The sequence below is a fragment of the Heteronotia binoei genome, chromosome 4 (assembly GCF_032191835.1).
Source record: "Heteronotia binoei isolate CCM8104 ecotype False Entrance Well chromosome 4, APGP_CSIRO_Hbin_v1, whole genome shotgun sequence".
Taxonomy (NCBI): Eukaryota; Metazoa; Chordata; class Lepidosauria; order Squamata; family Gekkonidae; genus Heteronotia; species Heteronotia binoei.
The window spans coordinates 185289800-185306795 of record NC_083226.1 but is presented as its reverse complement, the minus strand read 5'-3'; the positions used below and the strand labels follow the sequence as shown (position 1 = coordinate 185306795).

The following is a 16996-nucleotide window of genomic DNA, read 5'->3' as shown; positions in this document are numbered from 1 at the left end:
CTGTCATGTAGAGGATAGGGTGGAATTGTTTTCTCTGGCCCAGGAAGGTAGGACCAGAACCAGTGGGTTGAAATTAAATCAAAAGAGTTTCCGGCTCAAGAACTTCCTGACAGAGTGATTCCTCAGTGGAACAGGCTTCCTTGGGAGGTGGTGGGTTCTCCTTCTTTGGAGGTTTTTCAACAGAGGCTAGATGGCCCTCTGACAGCGATGAATATCCTGTGAATTTAGGGGGAGCTGTTTGTGAGCTTCCTGCCTTCTGCAGGGGGTTGGACTAGATGACCCTGGAGATCCCTTCCAACTCGACGATTCTTTGAGTCAGAGTGGTTCCTCAATGGAACAGGCTTCCTCGGGAGGTGGTGGGCTCTCCTTCCTTGGAGGTTTTTCAACAGAGGCTAGATGGCCATCTGACAGCGATGAAGATCCTGTGCATTTAGGGGAGGTGTTTGTGAGTTTCCTGCCTTGTTCAGGGGGTTGGACTAGATGACCATGGAGGTCCCTTCCAACTCGACGATTCTATGAGTCAGAGTGGTTTCTCAATGGAACAGACTTCCTCGGGAGGTGGTGGGCTCTCCTTCCATGGAGGTTTTGAAACAGAGGCTAGATGGCCACCTGACAGCGATGAAGATCCTGTGAATTTTGGGAGAGGTATTTGTGATTTTCCTGCATTGTGCAGGGGGTTGGACTAGATGACCCTGGAGGTCCCTTCCAACTCTTCTATGATTCTAACAGGCTTCCTCCTTGGGAGGTGGTGGGCTCTCCTTCCTTGGAGGTTTTTCAACAGAGGCTAGATGGCCATCTGACAGCAATGAGGATCCTGTGAATTTAGGGGGGGGGGGGTTGTGAGTTTCCTGCCTTGTGCAGGGGGTTGGACTAGATGACCCCAGAAGCCCCTTCCAACTCTAGGATTCCATGATTCTATAGAACCCTAGTTGTGGCATGTCTGGGGTCAGAGAAATCCACCCTTGGCTCAGTGCCCAGAAGCAGGGACTGTGGAGGCGTTTTCTCACCTCTGGAAAGCGCAACTGAAAGCCAGCCGTCTGGGTGATAAATAGGAGAGGCAGGAGCCGCAGCTGGGCTTGTTGCAGGAGGCAGCTGAGGCTCTCCCTGGAGCATCCAAGACCTGAGGATGCTGGCTGCTTCCTCTCACCTCTCGGCACCCAACATGGCCCACCTCGGATGGCTGCTCTGTCTGGCGGCCATCTTCTGCTGCAGCGTCCTGCAGGGTAAGGCGGGAGAGAGGCCCACTCAGCCAGATCGACAGCCCTTCAGCCACACAGCTCCATTGTGGTTTCCTGCTGGACCTCCTAATCCAGGGCAACTGCAGATTAGAAGGGGGGCTGGTCAGGGAGGATGCAAGAGGCGTCACCCTGCTGCAGACCCCCCCACCCCCGGGGCAGAGAGGAAACAGCACGGTGTGTTCCCCTAATCTAGACCAGGGCACCCCCTCCTTTCTCCCTGGAGCCTGAGGCAGGCTGGCTGCATAGACTGGGGAAGACTTTGAACCTGGGCGGCATTTCCTAGCAGTCAAACTGCTGCCCCCATAAGCACTGGCTCTTAGTTGCCCAGGCCCACCTGTCTGATAATGCCAATAAGAGAGATGCTGGTTCTGTTGCAGGCATTTCCATTCCCAGCCCCCTCCCCAGATTTCAATCTGAGCAAAAGAACTTCCTGGCTGTTGGAGCTGTTCTTCAGTGGAACAGGCTTCCTCCTCGGGAGGTGGTGGGCTCTCCTTCCTTGGAGGTTTTTAAACAGAGGCTAGATGGCCATCTGACAGCAATGAAGATCCTGTGAATTTAGGGGAAGGTGTTTGTGAGTTTCCTGCATTGTGCAGGGGGTTGGACTAGATGACCCTAGAGGTCCTTTCCAACTCTTCTATGATTTTAACAGGCTTCTTCCTTGGGAGGTGGTGGGCTCTCCTTCCTTGGAGGTTATTAAACAGAGGTTAGATGGCCTCTGACAGCAATGAAGATCCTTTGAATTTAGGGGGAGGCGTTTGTGAGTTTCCTGCATTGGGCAGCGGGTTGGACTAGATGACCCTGGGGATCCCTTCCAACTCTCTATGATTCTAAAAGGCTTCTTCCTTGGGAGGTGGTGGGCTCTCCTTCCTTGAGGTTTTTAAACAGAGCCTAGATGGCCACCTGACAGCAATGAGGATCCTGTGAATTTAGGGAGAGGTCTTTGTGAGTTTCCTGCCTTATGCAGGGGGTTGGACTAGATGACCCTGGAGGTCCCTTCCAGCTCTAGGATTCTATGATCACCATCTTAAGTACTTGAAGGGCTGTAATATAGGGGATGATGTGGGTTTGTTTTCTGTGGCCCCAGAACGTAGGCACAGAACTAATGGGTTGAAATTAAATCAAAAGAGTTTCCCACTTAACATTAGGAAGAACTTCCTGATCGTTACAGCGGTTCCTCAGTGGAACAGGCTTCCTCCTTGGGAGGTGGTGGGCTCTCCTTCCTTGGAGGAGGCTAGATGGCCATCTGATAGCAATGAAGATCCTGTGAATTTAGGGGGAGGTGTTTGTGAGTTTCCTGCATTGTGCAGGGGGTTGGACTAGATGACCCCGGAGGTCCCTTCCAGCTCTAGGATTCTATGATCACCATCTTAAGAACTTGAAGGGCTGTAATATAGGGGATGGTGTGGGTTTATTTTCTGTGGCCCCAGAAGATAGGACCAGAACCAATGGGTTGAAATTAAATCAAAAGAGTTTTCCGCTTAACGTTAGGAAGAACTTCCTGACCGTTAGAGTGGTTCCTCAGTGGAACAGGCTTCCTCGGTAGGGGGTGGGCTCTCCTTCCTTGGAGGTTTTTCAACAGAGGCTAGAGGGCCACCTGACAGCAATGAAGATCCTGTGAATTTAGGGGGAAGTGTTTGTGAGTTTCCTGCATTGTGCAGGGGGCTGGACTAGATGACCCTGGAGATCCCTGCGAACTCTAGGATTCTAAGTGACATCACTTCAGGATTTAATTCTTACCCAATTGATTCAAACCCATTTCCTCAATGCAGGCAAAAGCCAATGACATCTGCAGACTCTGTAAAATCTGAAGGTGTGTTCCCCAAATCTAGGCCAGGGCACCCCTTCCTTTCTCTCTGGAGCTTGAACATATATGAACATATGAAGCTGCCTTATACTGAATCAGACCACCGGTCCATCAAAGTCAGTCTTGTCTACTCAGACTGGCAGCGGCTCTCCAGCTGAGGTTTTTCATGCCTACTTGCCTGGACCCTTTTTAGTCGGAGATGTTGGGGATTGAACCTGGGACCTTCTGCTTACCAAGCAGATGCTCTGCCACTGAGCCACAGCCCCATTCATGGCTCTCCAGGGTCTCAAGCTGAGGTTTTTCATGCCTATTTGCCTGGACCCTTTTTAGTTGGAGATGCTGGGGGTTGAACCTGGGACCTTCTGCTTACCAAGCAGATGCTCTACCACTGAGCCACAGCCCCATTCATGGCTCTCCAGGGTCTCCAGCTGAGGGTTTTCATGCCTATCTGCCTGGACCCTTTTTAGGTGGAGATGCCGGGGATTGAACCTGGGACCTTCTTCTTGCCAAGCAGATGCTCTACCACTGAGCCACCGTCCCTCCCCTCCCAGCCTGAGACAGGCTGGCTGTATATATTGGGGAACACTTTTAACCTGGGCAGCATTTCCTAGCAGTGAAACCACCACCACCTCCCCTGCAATAAGCACAGTTCTTAGTTACCCCGATCCAGGGCTTTTTCTGAGCAGGGACACCCAGGAACACAGTTCCGGCTGGTGTGGCCTAATATGCAAACGAGTTCCTGCTGGGCTTTTCCTACCAAAAAGGCCTGCCCAGCAGACCCATCTGTCTGATAATGCAAATACGGGAGATGCGGGTTCTGTTGCAGACATTCCCGCTCCCAGCCCCTTCCCCCAGATTTCAGCCAGAGCAAAAGAAGTCTCACCACTTCAGGATTTAATTCTTACCCAATTGATCCAAACCCATTTCCTCAACGCAGGCCAAGCCAATGCCATTTGCAGACTCTTTATGCCTTTTAAAATCTGAAGAGGCTGAAGGCTGCCCGAACCAGGAATCTTTTGAGCGGCAGAGCAGCTAATGTCTGCCCGGTCTCCCTCCAGCCCCTCAGACCTGAGCCCGCCTCTAGGGCAGCAGAGTTCCTCTTCTCAGCTGTCTCACCAAGGAGGCGAGATCTTGCAAGGTTCTGCCCAACCCAGCAGGTTAACATCCACCCACTGGCTTTTCCAGGAGCTCTCCTGAGACAGAAGAGCTTACTCTGATTCAGCTGACTGGCAACGCTGACGCTTCTGTTCTAGCCAGTTACTCAGCTGGGCCACTCCATTGATTGAATGAATGAATGAATGAATGAATGAATGAATGAATGAATGAATGAATGAATGAACGAACGAACGAACGAACGAACAAACAAACCCAGCTGTGGACACCTGTGTTAATCTGAAGCACGGGTGGCCAAACTGTGGCTTGGAAGCCGCATGTGGTTCTTTCGCACATATTGTGTGGCTCTCGAAGCCCCCCACCGCCCTGTTTGGAGAAGGTATTTGTTTCTTTAAATCACTTCGCCAAGCCAAGTCAGCTGGTGGCTTGGGGAATGTATTTAAAGTTAAAGTTGCTTTCTTTCCATCTCTCCCTCCCTCCTCTCACCCCATCTCTTTTCCCACCCTCCCTCCCCTCTTTTCCTTCCTTCCCTCCGTTCCTCCCTCCAACATCATGTCTCCCGGCTCTCAAACATCTGTCATTTATTCTGTGTGGCTCTTACATTAAGCAAATTTGGCCATCCCAGAGAGAAGGCTGAGGGCAAGAGAGGGAGGGGCCAGGCGTGAAATGGGAGCCTCCGGAAAGGACCTGCAGTTCAATCCCCAGATGCTGCTCCTTATCTTGCTGGCCCCTCCTGTCACAAACACTACGGGAGAGAAAAAGTACATTTTTGGAATGGCACAAGAGACAGATGCCCACTCCAATGAATGGTTATAGGATGTGGGAGACTTGTCTTAGCAGTAGTCAGTGCAAAAAGGATCTAGAGGTCTTAGTGGATCATACACTGAACATGAGTCAACAGTGTGACACAGTGGCTAAAAAGGCAAATGCAATTTTGGGCGGTATCCACAGAAGTCTAGTGTCCAGATCATGTGATGTGATGGTATCGCTTTACTCTGCTCACCTGAAGTATTGTGTTCAGTTTTGGGCACCACAATTTAAGAAGGAAATAGAGAAGCTGGAAGGGTCCAGAGGAGGGCGACGAAGATAGTGAGGAGTCTGGAGACCAAGTCCTACGAGGAAAGGTTGAAGGAGCTGGGGATGTTTAGCCTGGAGAGGAGGCGGCTGAGAGGTGATAGGATCACCATCTTCAAGTACTTGAAGGGCTGTCCTATAGAGGATGGTATGGAATTGTTTTCTGTGGACCCGGAAGGTAGGACCAGAAATTAAATCAAAAGAGTTTCCGGCTCCACATGAGGAAGAACTTCCTGACCACAGGAAACAATTCCACACCATCCTCTATAGGACAGCCCTTCAAGTCCTTGAAGATGGTGATCCTATCACCTCTCAGTCGCCTCCTCTCCAGGCTAAACATCCCCAGCTCCTTCAACCTTTCCTCATAGGACTTGGTCTCCAGACCCCTCACCAGCTTCGTCGCCCTCCTCTGGACCTGTTCCGGCTTGTCTAGATCCTTCTTAAAATGTGGTGCCCAAAAGTGAACACAAGACTCCAGGTGAGGTCTTTCCAGAGCAGAGTAAAGCGATACCATCACGTCATGTGATCTGGACAATATACTTCTGTTGATACAGCCCAAAATTGCATTTGCCTTTTTAGCCACCGCATCACACTGTTGACTCGTGCTCAGCATCTGGTCCACTAAGACCCCGAGATCCTTTCTGCACAATAGGGTATGGAGTCCATTGTATTCTATGGGACCATAAGATAGAATGGCCCATAAGGGGGTGCCATTTTTTAATTTTGCCCCCCTTCAAAAAACATGTAGATCCGGTGCTGCTCCCCACCCCCCAGTCAAGAGTCAGGGAGGGGGCAGCCTTTCTTCCTTCCTCCCTTTGCTCAGCATCCCTTCCCTCTCTGTTTTTTGGGCAGTGGGCAGCTTCTACCAGGTGACAGATTGCTGCCTGCGGACCAGCCCCCAACCCATCCCCTTCAAGATCCTCCGTGGCTACCGAGACCAGCAGATCCAGGAGGGCTGCCACATCCGGGCGGTGGTGTAAGTCACAAATGGGGCGAGTGGGGGGTGGGGGGGGTGGGGAGGCTTCCTGAAGGGAGACTGGTGAACTCGCAGGCAGGTTGCTGGGCAGAAGAACATAAGAGAAGCCATGCTGGATCAGGCCAGTGGCTCATCCAGTCCAACACTCTGTGTCACACAGGGGCTAAAAATCCCAGGTGCCATCAGGAGATCCACCCGTTGGGCCAGGACACTAGAAAGCCTCCAACTGTGCCCCAGCCAAGCACCAAGAATATAGAGTATTACTGCCCCAGACATAAGAACATAAGAGAAGCCCTGTTGGGTCAGGGCAGTGGCCCATCCAGTCCAACACTCTGTGTCAAACAGAGGCCAGGAACCCCAGGTGCTTTCAGGAGGTCCACCAGTGGGGCCAGGATGCTAGAAACCCTTCCACTGTTGCCCTCCATAACCATCAAGTCTACAGAGCATCACTGCCCAGACACAGAGTTCCAACGATAAACTGTGGCTAATGGCCACTGATGGACCTCTGCTCCAGATGTTTATCCAATCCCCTCTTGAAGCTGGCTATGCTTGTAGCCGCCACCACCTACTGTGGCAGTGAATTCCATGTGCTAATCACCCTTTGGGTGAAGAAGGACTTCCTTTTATCCGTTCTAACTGCTTAGCAATTTCATTGACTGCCCACGAGTTCTCGTATTGTGAGAAAGGGAGAAACGTACTTCTTTCTCTACTTTCTCCATCCCATGCATAATCTTGTAGACCTCTTTCATGTCACCCCGCAGTCGACGTTTCTCCAAGCTAAAGAGTCCCAAGCGTTTCAACCTTTCTTCATAGGGAAAGTGCTCCAGCCCTTTAATCATTCTAGTTGCCCTTCTCTGGACTTTCTCCAATGCTATAATATCCTTTTTGAGGTGCGGCGACCAGAACTGCACACAGTACTCCAAATGAGACCGCACCATCGATATATACAGGGGCATTATGATTATGGCTGATTTGTTTTCAGTTCCCTTCCTAATAATTCCCAGCATGGCGTTGGCCTTTTTTTTATTGCAATCACACGCTGGGGGGAGCCAGCCTTCCATTGGGTTTCTTTTGCCAGGGGCTGAGCCATACCCCCCCCCCCCACCAGTAATGGGGGGGGACTTGGCAAGCCTAGTTGGCAGGAGCCATTTCATAAAAAAGAGGTGCCAGAGCTCATTAGCACAACTCACTAGCATCTGCCACACCCCTGACATCCCCAGAGGGTGGACTCAATTATATCAGCTCAGCATCTCCCTTAACATGCTTCTGGAATGAGAATTGTCATAATGGAACCTGACTCCCATCATACTTTTTAAATGACTTTCTCCAATATGCAGAAAGGGGCAGGATGAAGATTTCCATCTGTCGGCTTGATATGTTTTGCTTATTTCCCCATTTTTTGTGGGGGGAAATATCAGACAGTGTGTCAAGCAAAGTTCTCACAGGGTTCTCACAGACAGAAACAGGATCCAGGATGACCTTGACAGGCTGGAAAACGGGGCTAAAACCAATAAAATGAATTTTAACAGGGATCAATGTAAAGTTCTGCATTTAGGTAGGAAAAATCCAATGCATGGTTATAGGATGGGGGAGACTTGTCTTAGCAGTAGTCTGTGCGAAAAGGATCTAGGGGTCTTAGTGTGATGCTGCGGCTAAAAAGGCAAATGCAATTTTGGGCTGTATCAACAGAAGTCTAGTGTCCAGATCACGTGATGCAATGGTATCGCTTTACTCTGTGCTGGTAAGACCTCACCTGGAGTATTGTTTTCAGTTTTGGGCACCACATTTTAAGAAGGATCTAGGCAAGCTGGAAGGGTCCAGAGGACGGTGAGGAAGATGGTGAGGGGTCTGGAGACCAAGTCTTATGAGGAAAGGTTGAATGAGCTGGGGATGTTTAGCCTGGAGACAAGGTGGCTGAGAGGTGATAGGATCACCATCTTCAAGTACTTGAAGGGCTGTCCTTTAGAGGATGGTGTGGAATTGTTTTCTGTGGCCTTGGAAGGTTGGACCAGAACCAGTGGGTTGAAATTAAATCCAAAGAGTTTCTGGCTCATCATGAGGAAGAACTTCCTGACCATTAAAGTGGTTCCTCAGTGGAAGAGGCTTCCTTGGGAGGTGGTGGGCTCTCCTTCCTTGGAGGTTTTTCAACAGAGGCTAGATGGCCATCTGCCAGCAATGAGGATCCTGTGAATTCAGGGGGAGGTGTTTGTGAGTTTCCTGCATTGCGCATGGGGTTGGACTAGATGACCCTGGAGGTCTCTTCTAACTCTGTTTTGCTATGATTCTAAGGGGGTTGAAGAATGGAGCCGAGGAGCAAGTATTTGGGGAGAGGAGTAAGAAAGAAAGAGCCCAATAAAATTTAGAGGTTCTGGAGGCTGGAGCTCTGCTCCTGTCAGCTTCTGCCCCAAACGATACCCGACTAGAAGTAACATAAACAAACGTAATAAAAATAAAACCGCCATGTTGGTCTGCAGTAGGAGAGCAAGGCTGGCATCCAGCGGCACCGTCAGACCAGCGTGATTTTTTGGTGGGAGGAGCTTTTGAGAGTCATGACCATGTACCCCACAAGGGAGTTTTGTCTCTCAAAGGATTCTACCCTGCAAATCTTATCGCTCTCTAAGGTGCTGCAGGATTCGAATCTGGCTCCCTGAGCTGTGTTTTGTTCAGCACCACGGTTGGCTGTGGAACAAAGTCTGAGTCCAGTCAAGAGAGTTTTATTCTGGGGATAAGCTTTTATGTGCCTGCACAAGTCTTTAGGTAGGTATCATGCGTGCACATGAGAGCGTATCCCCAGAATAAAACTTCCTTGGTCTTCAAGGTTCCACTGGGCTCAAACTTTGTTCGATGACAGCGGGGGGGGGGGCAGTGGTAGCTCTCCAGATGTTTTCTGCCTACAATGGCTGGGGCTGATGGGAGTTGTAGTCAAAAAAAGCATCTGGAGAGCTACCATCGGCCACCCCTGCTCTATGACTTCAGACCCCTCTGGATCTCTCTTAATGGCTGCCTGTTGTAAGGAAGAAGATTTATATCCCACCCTGTACTCTGAATCTCAGAGTCTCAGAGCAGTCACAATCTCCTTTCCTTTCCTCCCCCACAACAGACACTAAATGAGGTGGGTAGGGCTGAGAGAGCACTCACAGCAGCTGCCCTTTCAAGTACAACTCCTGCCAGAGCTCTGGCTGACCCAAGGCCATTCCAGCAGGTGCAAGTGGAGGAGTGGGGAATCAAATCCGGTTCTCCCAGATAAGAGCCTTTGAACCTAAGAAGACCCTAGATGTATACCCTGCCCTTCTCTCTGAATCAGAGTCTCAGAGCAGCTCCTATGTCTTCTCCCCCAACAGACACCCGGTGAGGCGGGTGGGGCTGAGAGGGCTCTCACAGCAACTGCCCTTCCAAGGACAACCTCTGCCAGAGCTCTGGCTGACCCAAGACCATTCCAGCAGCTGTGTGTGGAAGAGTGGGGAATCAAACCCCGTTCTCCCAGCTAAGAGTCTTTGAACCTAAGAAGAGGACCGTAGACACATACCCGCCCTTCTCTCTGAATCAGAGACTCAGAGAGGCTTACCATCTACTATATCTTCTTCCCCCACAAAAGACACCCTGTGAGGCACGTGGGTCTGAGAGAGCTCTGACAGAAGCTGCCCTTTCAAGGACAACTCTGCCAGAGCTATGGCTGACCCAAGGCCATGCTAGCAGCTGCAAGTGGAGGAGGGAGGAATCAAACCCAGTTCTCCCAGATAAGAGTCCGCACACTTAACCACTACACCAAACTGGCTCTCACAGAAGCTGCCCTTTCAAGGACAAAGTGAGGGCTATGGCTGACCCAAGGCCATTCCAGCAGGTGCAAGCAGAGGAGTGGGGAATCAAACCCAGATCTCCAAAATAAGAGTCCGCACACTTAACCACTACACCAAACTGGCTCTCCCAGCAGCTGCCCTTTCAAGGACCACCTCAGCAAGAGCTCTGGCTGACCCAGGGCCATTCCAGCAGGTGCAAGGGGAGGAGTGGGGAATCAAACCCGGTTCTCCCAGATAAGAGTCCCACCAGTCTTAACCACTATACCAAACTGTCACACCAAGCCACATGACAGAGAAGAGGGCGGGGGTGGGGGAGGTTCAACTCACTGGGCCTGGGGAAGGTCTGATTAGAAGGGCTCACCTGGAAGGGAGTGGAGTGCTCTCACAGCAGTCTCCCAACTAGATATCCCACTTCTCCTTGTCACAGTTTCATCACCGTGAAAGGGAGGCAGCTCTGTGCACCCCCCTATGCTCCGTGGGTGAAGAAGCTGAAAGAGCGGCTGGACGGCCATCAGAAGGTGAGTGAGAGCGATGAACTCTTCTGCCTGAGTGCCTTGGCCCCTCGCTTGGCCAGGGTGTGCAGATGTGGGATGAGATGGTGTGGGCTGTTCCTCCACCCTTCGCTAACAGGAAGACTACAATGGCTGGAGCGGGTTGGGGGTGTTTCCAAGAGCTCACAGAGGCCAGCCGTGGTGCCTGGAGTCTTCCTGGAACTGCAACGAGTCTCCAGAATACAGAGAAGAGCTTTGGAGGGCAGACCCCACAGTTCCACGTCACTGCTGGGCTCACCCCTCAACCTCTGCCCTTCCCAGGTCCCCACCACATCTCCAGGGACACCCCAAGCTTGAGTTGGCAACCTTAGCCCCATCCTGAAGATGCAGACCCCCCCCCCATCTTATCTAGGGACACAGGGGGGCGGGCACTGTGCACGACTCGCACCTGTAGATCTCCTGCAATTACAGTTGGTCACACCAGGTGACTACAATTAGTTCCCTTAGAGAACATGGCTGCTTTGGAGGGTGGACTCTAGAGCACTGGCTCAGTTAATGATTGCAGCCAGAAGATTTCCTGATGGAGACATGCTTTAGAACCTGGGGCGTATGTGGCCGCATATTTTGAGTGAATGAACGAAACTGACATGTGGTGACTTCATCACCTGCATTGTTTGAAAATGACAGCGGTTGCTGCAATCAACCTGAAATATTGAGAGGGTTGGTGACTGGAGTGACATGTATTAAGAATATATTGGCTGTGACCTCAAGATAAAAATATATGCATATTCACTACAAAGAGAAACTGGAATAATTTCTGTAAGGTTGAACTAATTGTCAAAATCATTTATTGCACCACAGTGGTCTTCTAAGGACATAAGAGAAGTCATGTTGGATCAGGCCAATGGCCCCTCCAGTCCAACACTCTGTGTCACATAAGAACATAAGAGAAGCCATGTTGGATCAGGCCAACGGCCCCTCCAGTCCAACACTCTGTGTCACATAAGAACATAAGAGAAGCCCTGTTGGATCAGGCCAGTGGCCCCTCCAGCCCAACACTCTGTGTCACATAAGAACATAAGAGAAGCCCTTTTGGATCAGGCCAATGGCCCATCCAGTCCAACACTCTGTGTCACATAAGAGAAGCCCTGTTGGATCAGGCCAGTGGCCCCTCCAGTCCAACACTCTGTGTCACATAAGAACATAAGAGAAGCCCTTTTGGATCAGGCCAATGTCCCATCCAGTCCAACACTCTGTGTCACATAAGAACATAATAGAAGCCCTTTTGGATCAGGCCAATGGCCCATCCAGTCCAACACTCTGTGTCACATAAGAACATAAGACAAGCCCTTTTGGATCAGGCCAGTGGCCCATCCGGTCCAACACTCTGGGTCACACAGGGGCCAAAAAAAAGAGGAGGTTCACAACTGGGGCTAGAAGCCCCCCTACCCCAAGCCCCAAGAATACAGAGCATCACTGCCCCCAGACATTTCAAACAATATGCTGTGGCTAATAGCCACTGATGGACCTCTGCTCCATATTTTTATCGCAACCCCTCTTGAAGCTGGCTATGCTTGTAGCTGCCACCACCTCCTGTGGCAGTGAATTCTACATGTTAATCACCCTTTGGGTGAAGAAGGACTTCCTTTTATCCGTTCTAACCTGACTGCTCAGCAATTTCATTGAATGCCCACGAGTTCTTGTATTGTGGGAAAGGGAGAAAAGTACTTCTTTCTGTACTTTCTCCATCCCATGCATAATCTTGTCAACCTCTATCACGTCACCCCGCAGTCGACGTTTCTCCAAGCTAAAGAGCCCCAAGCGTTTTAACCTTTCTACCTAGGGAAAGTGTTCCAACCCTTTAATCGTTCTAGTTGCCCTTTTCTGGACTTTCTCCAATGCTATAATATCCTTTTTGAGGTGCGGTGACCAGAACTGCACACAGTACTCCAAATGAGACCGCACCATCGATTTATACAGGGGCATTATGATTATGGCTGATTTGTTTTCCATTCCCTTCCTAGTAACGGAATTGATAACTAATCAGCCAGTATCATAATTTTACTTTGCCAAACCTTCACACTGTGGTTCTTGGAGTTTTTTGTGGGGGAGTGAAGCCAGGGAAGGGCAGGGCTTGGGGAGGGACCTCATTAGGGTCTCATGCCACAGATTCCCCCCTCCAAAGCAGCCATTTTCTGCAGGGGAACTGGTCTGGAGATCAGCTGGGGCCTTTGGTAGGGCAGCATCTAAATGAGTCATCGTCTGCTTCCAGTTGTGAGACATTGGCCCTGCTAACAGCTTGCCTTTTCTAACATTGTAGAGATCATCTCTGACTTACCCCTAAAATGCCTGGAGGAGAGACCTCAGATACCCGTTCCGTACAACCTCTCTGTTCCTCGGCCAGTTTGCCCTCGCTGGAGACCAGTTCCGTGACCCGGACTGCTGCTCTGGCTCGAAACGTGGGAGTTCTTTTCTCTTTCCTCTGCAGCCTGTAGATGTACATCTGGCTGCAAAAGTCACCCAGAGTGCTGTATTTTAGCAGGAAGGTGTGATACAAATTTTCATAATAAATTGCAGAAATAAAAGTTCCGGGCTATTTGATTTGTTGAAAAGTTTCCTAATTACAATGGTCAAAATTGCTTACCATCTGCAACAGTCAAATCTCAATTCTGATTCAGATGTTTGGGGTTTTTTTGGAAATATGGTTTTCTTTCTTTGATTTTGTTCAAAAGCATCCATCTAGTCTATGTAAGCTTCCTGATAAATATCTAAACTTTGTATATTGCAGATCAATTCGTTTTGTGATGTAAGACAAACTCTATATGTATTTTTGTTTTGTTTTTTGCTTAGCAGGCTAGTTTATGTTGTATGTTGTTTTTTTCCAATTATTTTTTTTGAAATTAATAAAAAAAAGTTTCCAAATTACAGCAGGTCCTGTCTGTCTGTAGCTGTCGTCCTCCTAGCTGGGCCCAACTATCATTGGCCACCATCCTGGAAGTTCCTTTTCTTCTGCCATGCCCGAGGGACAACCCTGGGAGATTCAATAGGGAGGGGCTGTGGCTCATAAGAACATAAGAGAAGCCATGTTGGATCAGGCCAATGGCCCCTCCAGCCCAACACTCTGTGTCACATAAGAACATAAGAGAAGCCCTGTTGGATCAGGCCAATGGCCCCTCCAGCCCAACACTCTGTGTCACATAAGAACATAAGAGAAGCCCTGTTGGAACAGGCCAGTGGCCCCTCCAGTCCAACACTCTGTGTCACATAAGAACATAAGAGAAGCCATGTTGGATCAGGCCAGTGGCCCCTCCAGTCCAACACTCTGTGTCACATAAGAACATAAGAGAAGCCCTGTTGGATCAGGCCAGTGGCCCCTCCAGTCCAACACTCTGTGTCACATAAGAACATAAGAGAAGCCCTGTTGGATCAGGCCAATGGCCCCTGCAGTCCAACACTCTGTGTCACATAAGAACATAAAAGAAGCCCTGTTGGATCAGGCCAGTGGCCCCTCCAGTCCAACACTCTGTGCCACATAAGAACATAAGAGAAGCCCTGTTGGATCAGGCCAGTGGCCCATCCAGTCCAACACTCTGTGTCACAGAAGAACATAAGAGAAGCCCTGTTGGGTCAGGCCAGTGGCCCATCCAGTCCAACACTCTGTGTCACATAAGAATATAAGAGAAGCCCTGTTGGGTCAGGCCAGTGGCCCCTCCAGTCCAACACTCTGTGTCACATAAGAACATAAAAGAAGCCCTGTTGGATCAGGCCAGTGGCCCCTCCAGTCCAACACTCTGTGTCACATAAGAACATAAGAGAAGCCCTGTTGGATCAGGCCAATGGCCCATCCAGTCCAACATTCTGTGTCACAGAAGAACATAAGAGAAGCCCTGTTGGATCAGGCCAGTGGCCCATCCAGTCCAACACTCTGTGTCACATAAGAACAGAAGAGAAGCCATGTTGGATCAGGCCAATGGCCCATCCAGTCCAACACTCTGTGTCACATAAGAACAGAAGAGAAGCCATGTTGGATCAGGCCAGTGGCCCCTCCAGTCCAACACTCTGTGTCACATAAGAACAGAAGAGAAGCCATGTTGGATCAGGCCAATGGCCCATCCAGTCCAGCACTCTGTGTCACATAAGAACAGAAGAGAAGCCATGTTGGATCAGGCCAATGGCCCATCCAGTCCAACACTCTGTGTCACAGAAGAACATAAGAGAAGCCCTGTTGGATCAGGCCAATGGCCCCTGCAGTCCAACACTCTGTGTCACATAAGAACATAAAAGAAGCCCTGTTGGATCAGGCCAGTGGCCCCTCCAGTCCAACACTCTGTGCCACATAAGAACATAAGAGAAGCCCTGTTGGATCAGGCCAGTGGCCCATCCAGTCCAACACTCTGTGTCACAGAAGAACATAAGAGAAGCCCTGTTGGGTCAGGCCAGTGGCCCATCCAGTCCAACACTCTGTGTCACATAAGAATATAAGAGAAGCCCTGTTGGGTCAGGCCAGTGGCCCCTCCAGTCCAACACTCTGTGTCACATAAGAACATAAAAGAAGCCCTGTTGGATCAGGCCAGTGGCCCCTCCAGTCCAACACTCTGTGTCACATAAGAACATAAGAGAAGCCCTGTTGGATCAGGCCAATGGCCCATCCAGTCCAACACTCTGTGTCACAGAAGAACATAAGAGAAGCCCTGTTGGATCAGGCCAGTGGCCCATCCAGTCCAACACTCTGTGTCACATAAGAACAGAAGAGAAGCCATGTTGGATCAGGCCAATGGCCCATCCAGTCCAACACTCTGTGTCACATAAGAACAGAAGAGAAGCCATGTTGGATCAGGCCAGTGGCCCCTCCAGTCCAACACTCTGTGTCACATAAGAACAGAAGAGAAGCCATGTTGGATCAGGCCAATGGCCCATCCAGTCCAGCACTCTGTGTCACATAAGAACAGAAGAGAAGCCATGTTGGATCAGGCCAATGGCCCATCCAGTCCAACACTCTGTGTCACAGAAGAACATAAGAGAAGCCCTGTTGGATCAGGCCAGTGGCCCCTCCAGTCCAACACTCTGTGTCACATAAGAACATAAGAGAAGCCCTGTTGGATCAGGCCAATGGCCCCTCCAATCCAACACTCTGTGTCACATAAGAACATAAGAGAAGCCCTGTTGGATCAGGCCAGTGGCCCCTCCAGTCCAACACTCTGTGTCACATAAGAACATAAGAGAAGCCCTGTTGGATCAGGCCACTGGCCTCTCCAGTCCAACACTCTGGGTCACATAAGAACATAAGAGAAGCCCTGTTGGATCAGGCCAGTGGCCCCTCCAGTCCAACACTCTGTGTCACATAAGAACATAAGAGAAGCCCTGTTGGATCAGGCCAGTGGCCCCTCCAGTCCAACACTCTGTGTCACATAAGAACATAAGAGAAGCCCTGTTGGATCAGGCCACTGGCCTGTCCAGTCCAACACTCTGTGTCACAGAAGAACATAAGAGAAGCCCTGTTGGATCAGGCCAGTGGCCCCTCCAGTCCAACACTCTGTGTCACAGAAGTACATAAGAGAAGCCCTGTTGGATCAGGCCAGTGGCCCCTCCAGTCCAACACTCTGTGTCACATAAGAACATAAGAGAAGCCCTGTTGGATCAGGCCAGTGGCCCCTCCAGTCCAACACTCTGTGTCACAGAAGAACATAAGAGAAGCCCTGTTGGATCAGGCCAGTGGCCCCTCCAGTCCAACACTCTGTGTCACAGAAGAACATAAGAGAAGCCCTGTTGGATCAGGCCAGTGGCCCCTCCAGTCCAACACTCTGTGTCACAGAAGAACATAAGAGAAGCCCTGTTGGATCAGGCCAATGGCCCATCCAGTCCAACACTCTGCGTCACATAAGAACATAAGAGAAGCCCTGTTGGATCAGGCCAGTGGCCCCTCCAGTCCAACACTCTGTGTCACAGAAGAACATAAGAGAAGCCCTGTTGGATCAGGCCAGTGGCCCCTCCAGTCCAACACTCTGTGTCACATAAGAACATAAGAGAAGCCCTGTTGGATAAGGCCAGTGGCCCCTCCAGTCCTACACTCTGTGTCACATAAGAACATAAGAGAAGCCCTGTTGGATCAGGCCAATGGCCCATCCAGTCCAACACTCTGTGTCACATAAGAACATAAGAGAAGCCATGTTGGATAAGGCCAATGGCCCATCCAGTCCAACACTCTGTGTCACATAAGAACATAAGAGAAGCCCTGTTGGATCAGGCCAGTGGCCCCTCCAGTCCAACACTCTGTGTCACATAAGAACATAAGAGAAGCCGTGTTGGATTAGGCCAGTGGCCCCTCCAGTCCAACACTCTGTGTCACATAAGAACATAAGAGAAGCCATGTTGGATCAGGCCAGTGGCCCATTCAGTCCAACACTCTGTGTCACATAAGAACATAAGAGAAGCCCTGTTGGATCAGGCCAGTGGCCCATCCAGTCCAACACTCTGTGTCACATAAGAACATAAGAGAAGCCATG

The 16996-nt window shown here is 50.3% G+C and overlaps 1 protein-coding gene across 1 annotated transcript; it reads left to right on the top strand.

Annotated features, from left to right (window-relative positions):
* Positions 1-839: 839 nt before the first annotated feature.
* Positions 840-13418, top strand: CCL19 (C-C motif chemokine ligand 19). The gene is made up of 4 exons (XM_060236469.1): positions 840-1223; positions 6082-6205; positions 10430-10520; positions 12814-13418. Exons 1-4 carry the CDS (start codon positions 1127-1129, stop codon positions 12835-12837), a joined length of 336 nt encoding a protein of 111 aa, XP_060092452.1. The 5' UTR covers positions 840-1126; the 3' UTR covers positions 12838-13418.
* Positions 13419-16996: the final 3578 nt, after the last annotated feature.

Coding starts and splice junctions, on each gene's coding strand:
- CCL19 (XM_060236469.1), top strand. CDS start 1,127: ATGCTGGCTGCTTCCTCTCACCTCTCGGCACCCAACATGGCCCACCTC. Junction 1,224..6,081: donor CTGCTGCAGCGTCCTGCAGG/GTAAGGCGGGAG, acceptor TTTTTTGGGCAG/TGGGCAGCTTCTACCAGGTG. Junction 6,206..10,429: donor TGCCACATCCGGGCGGTGGT/GTAAGTCACAAA, acceptor TCCTTGTCACAG/TTTCATCACCGTGAAAGGGA.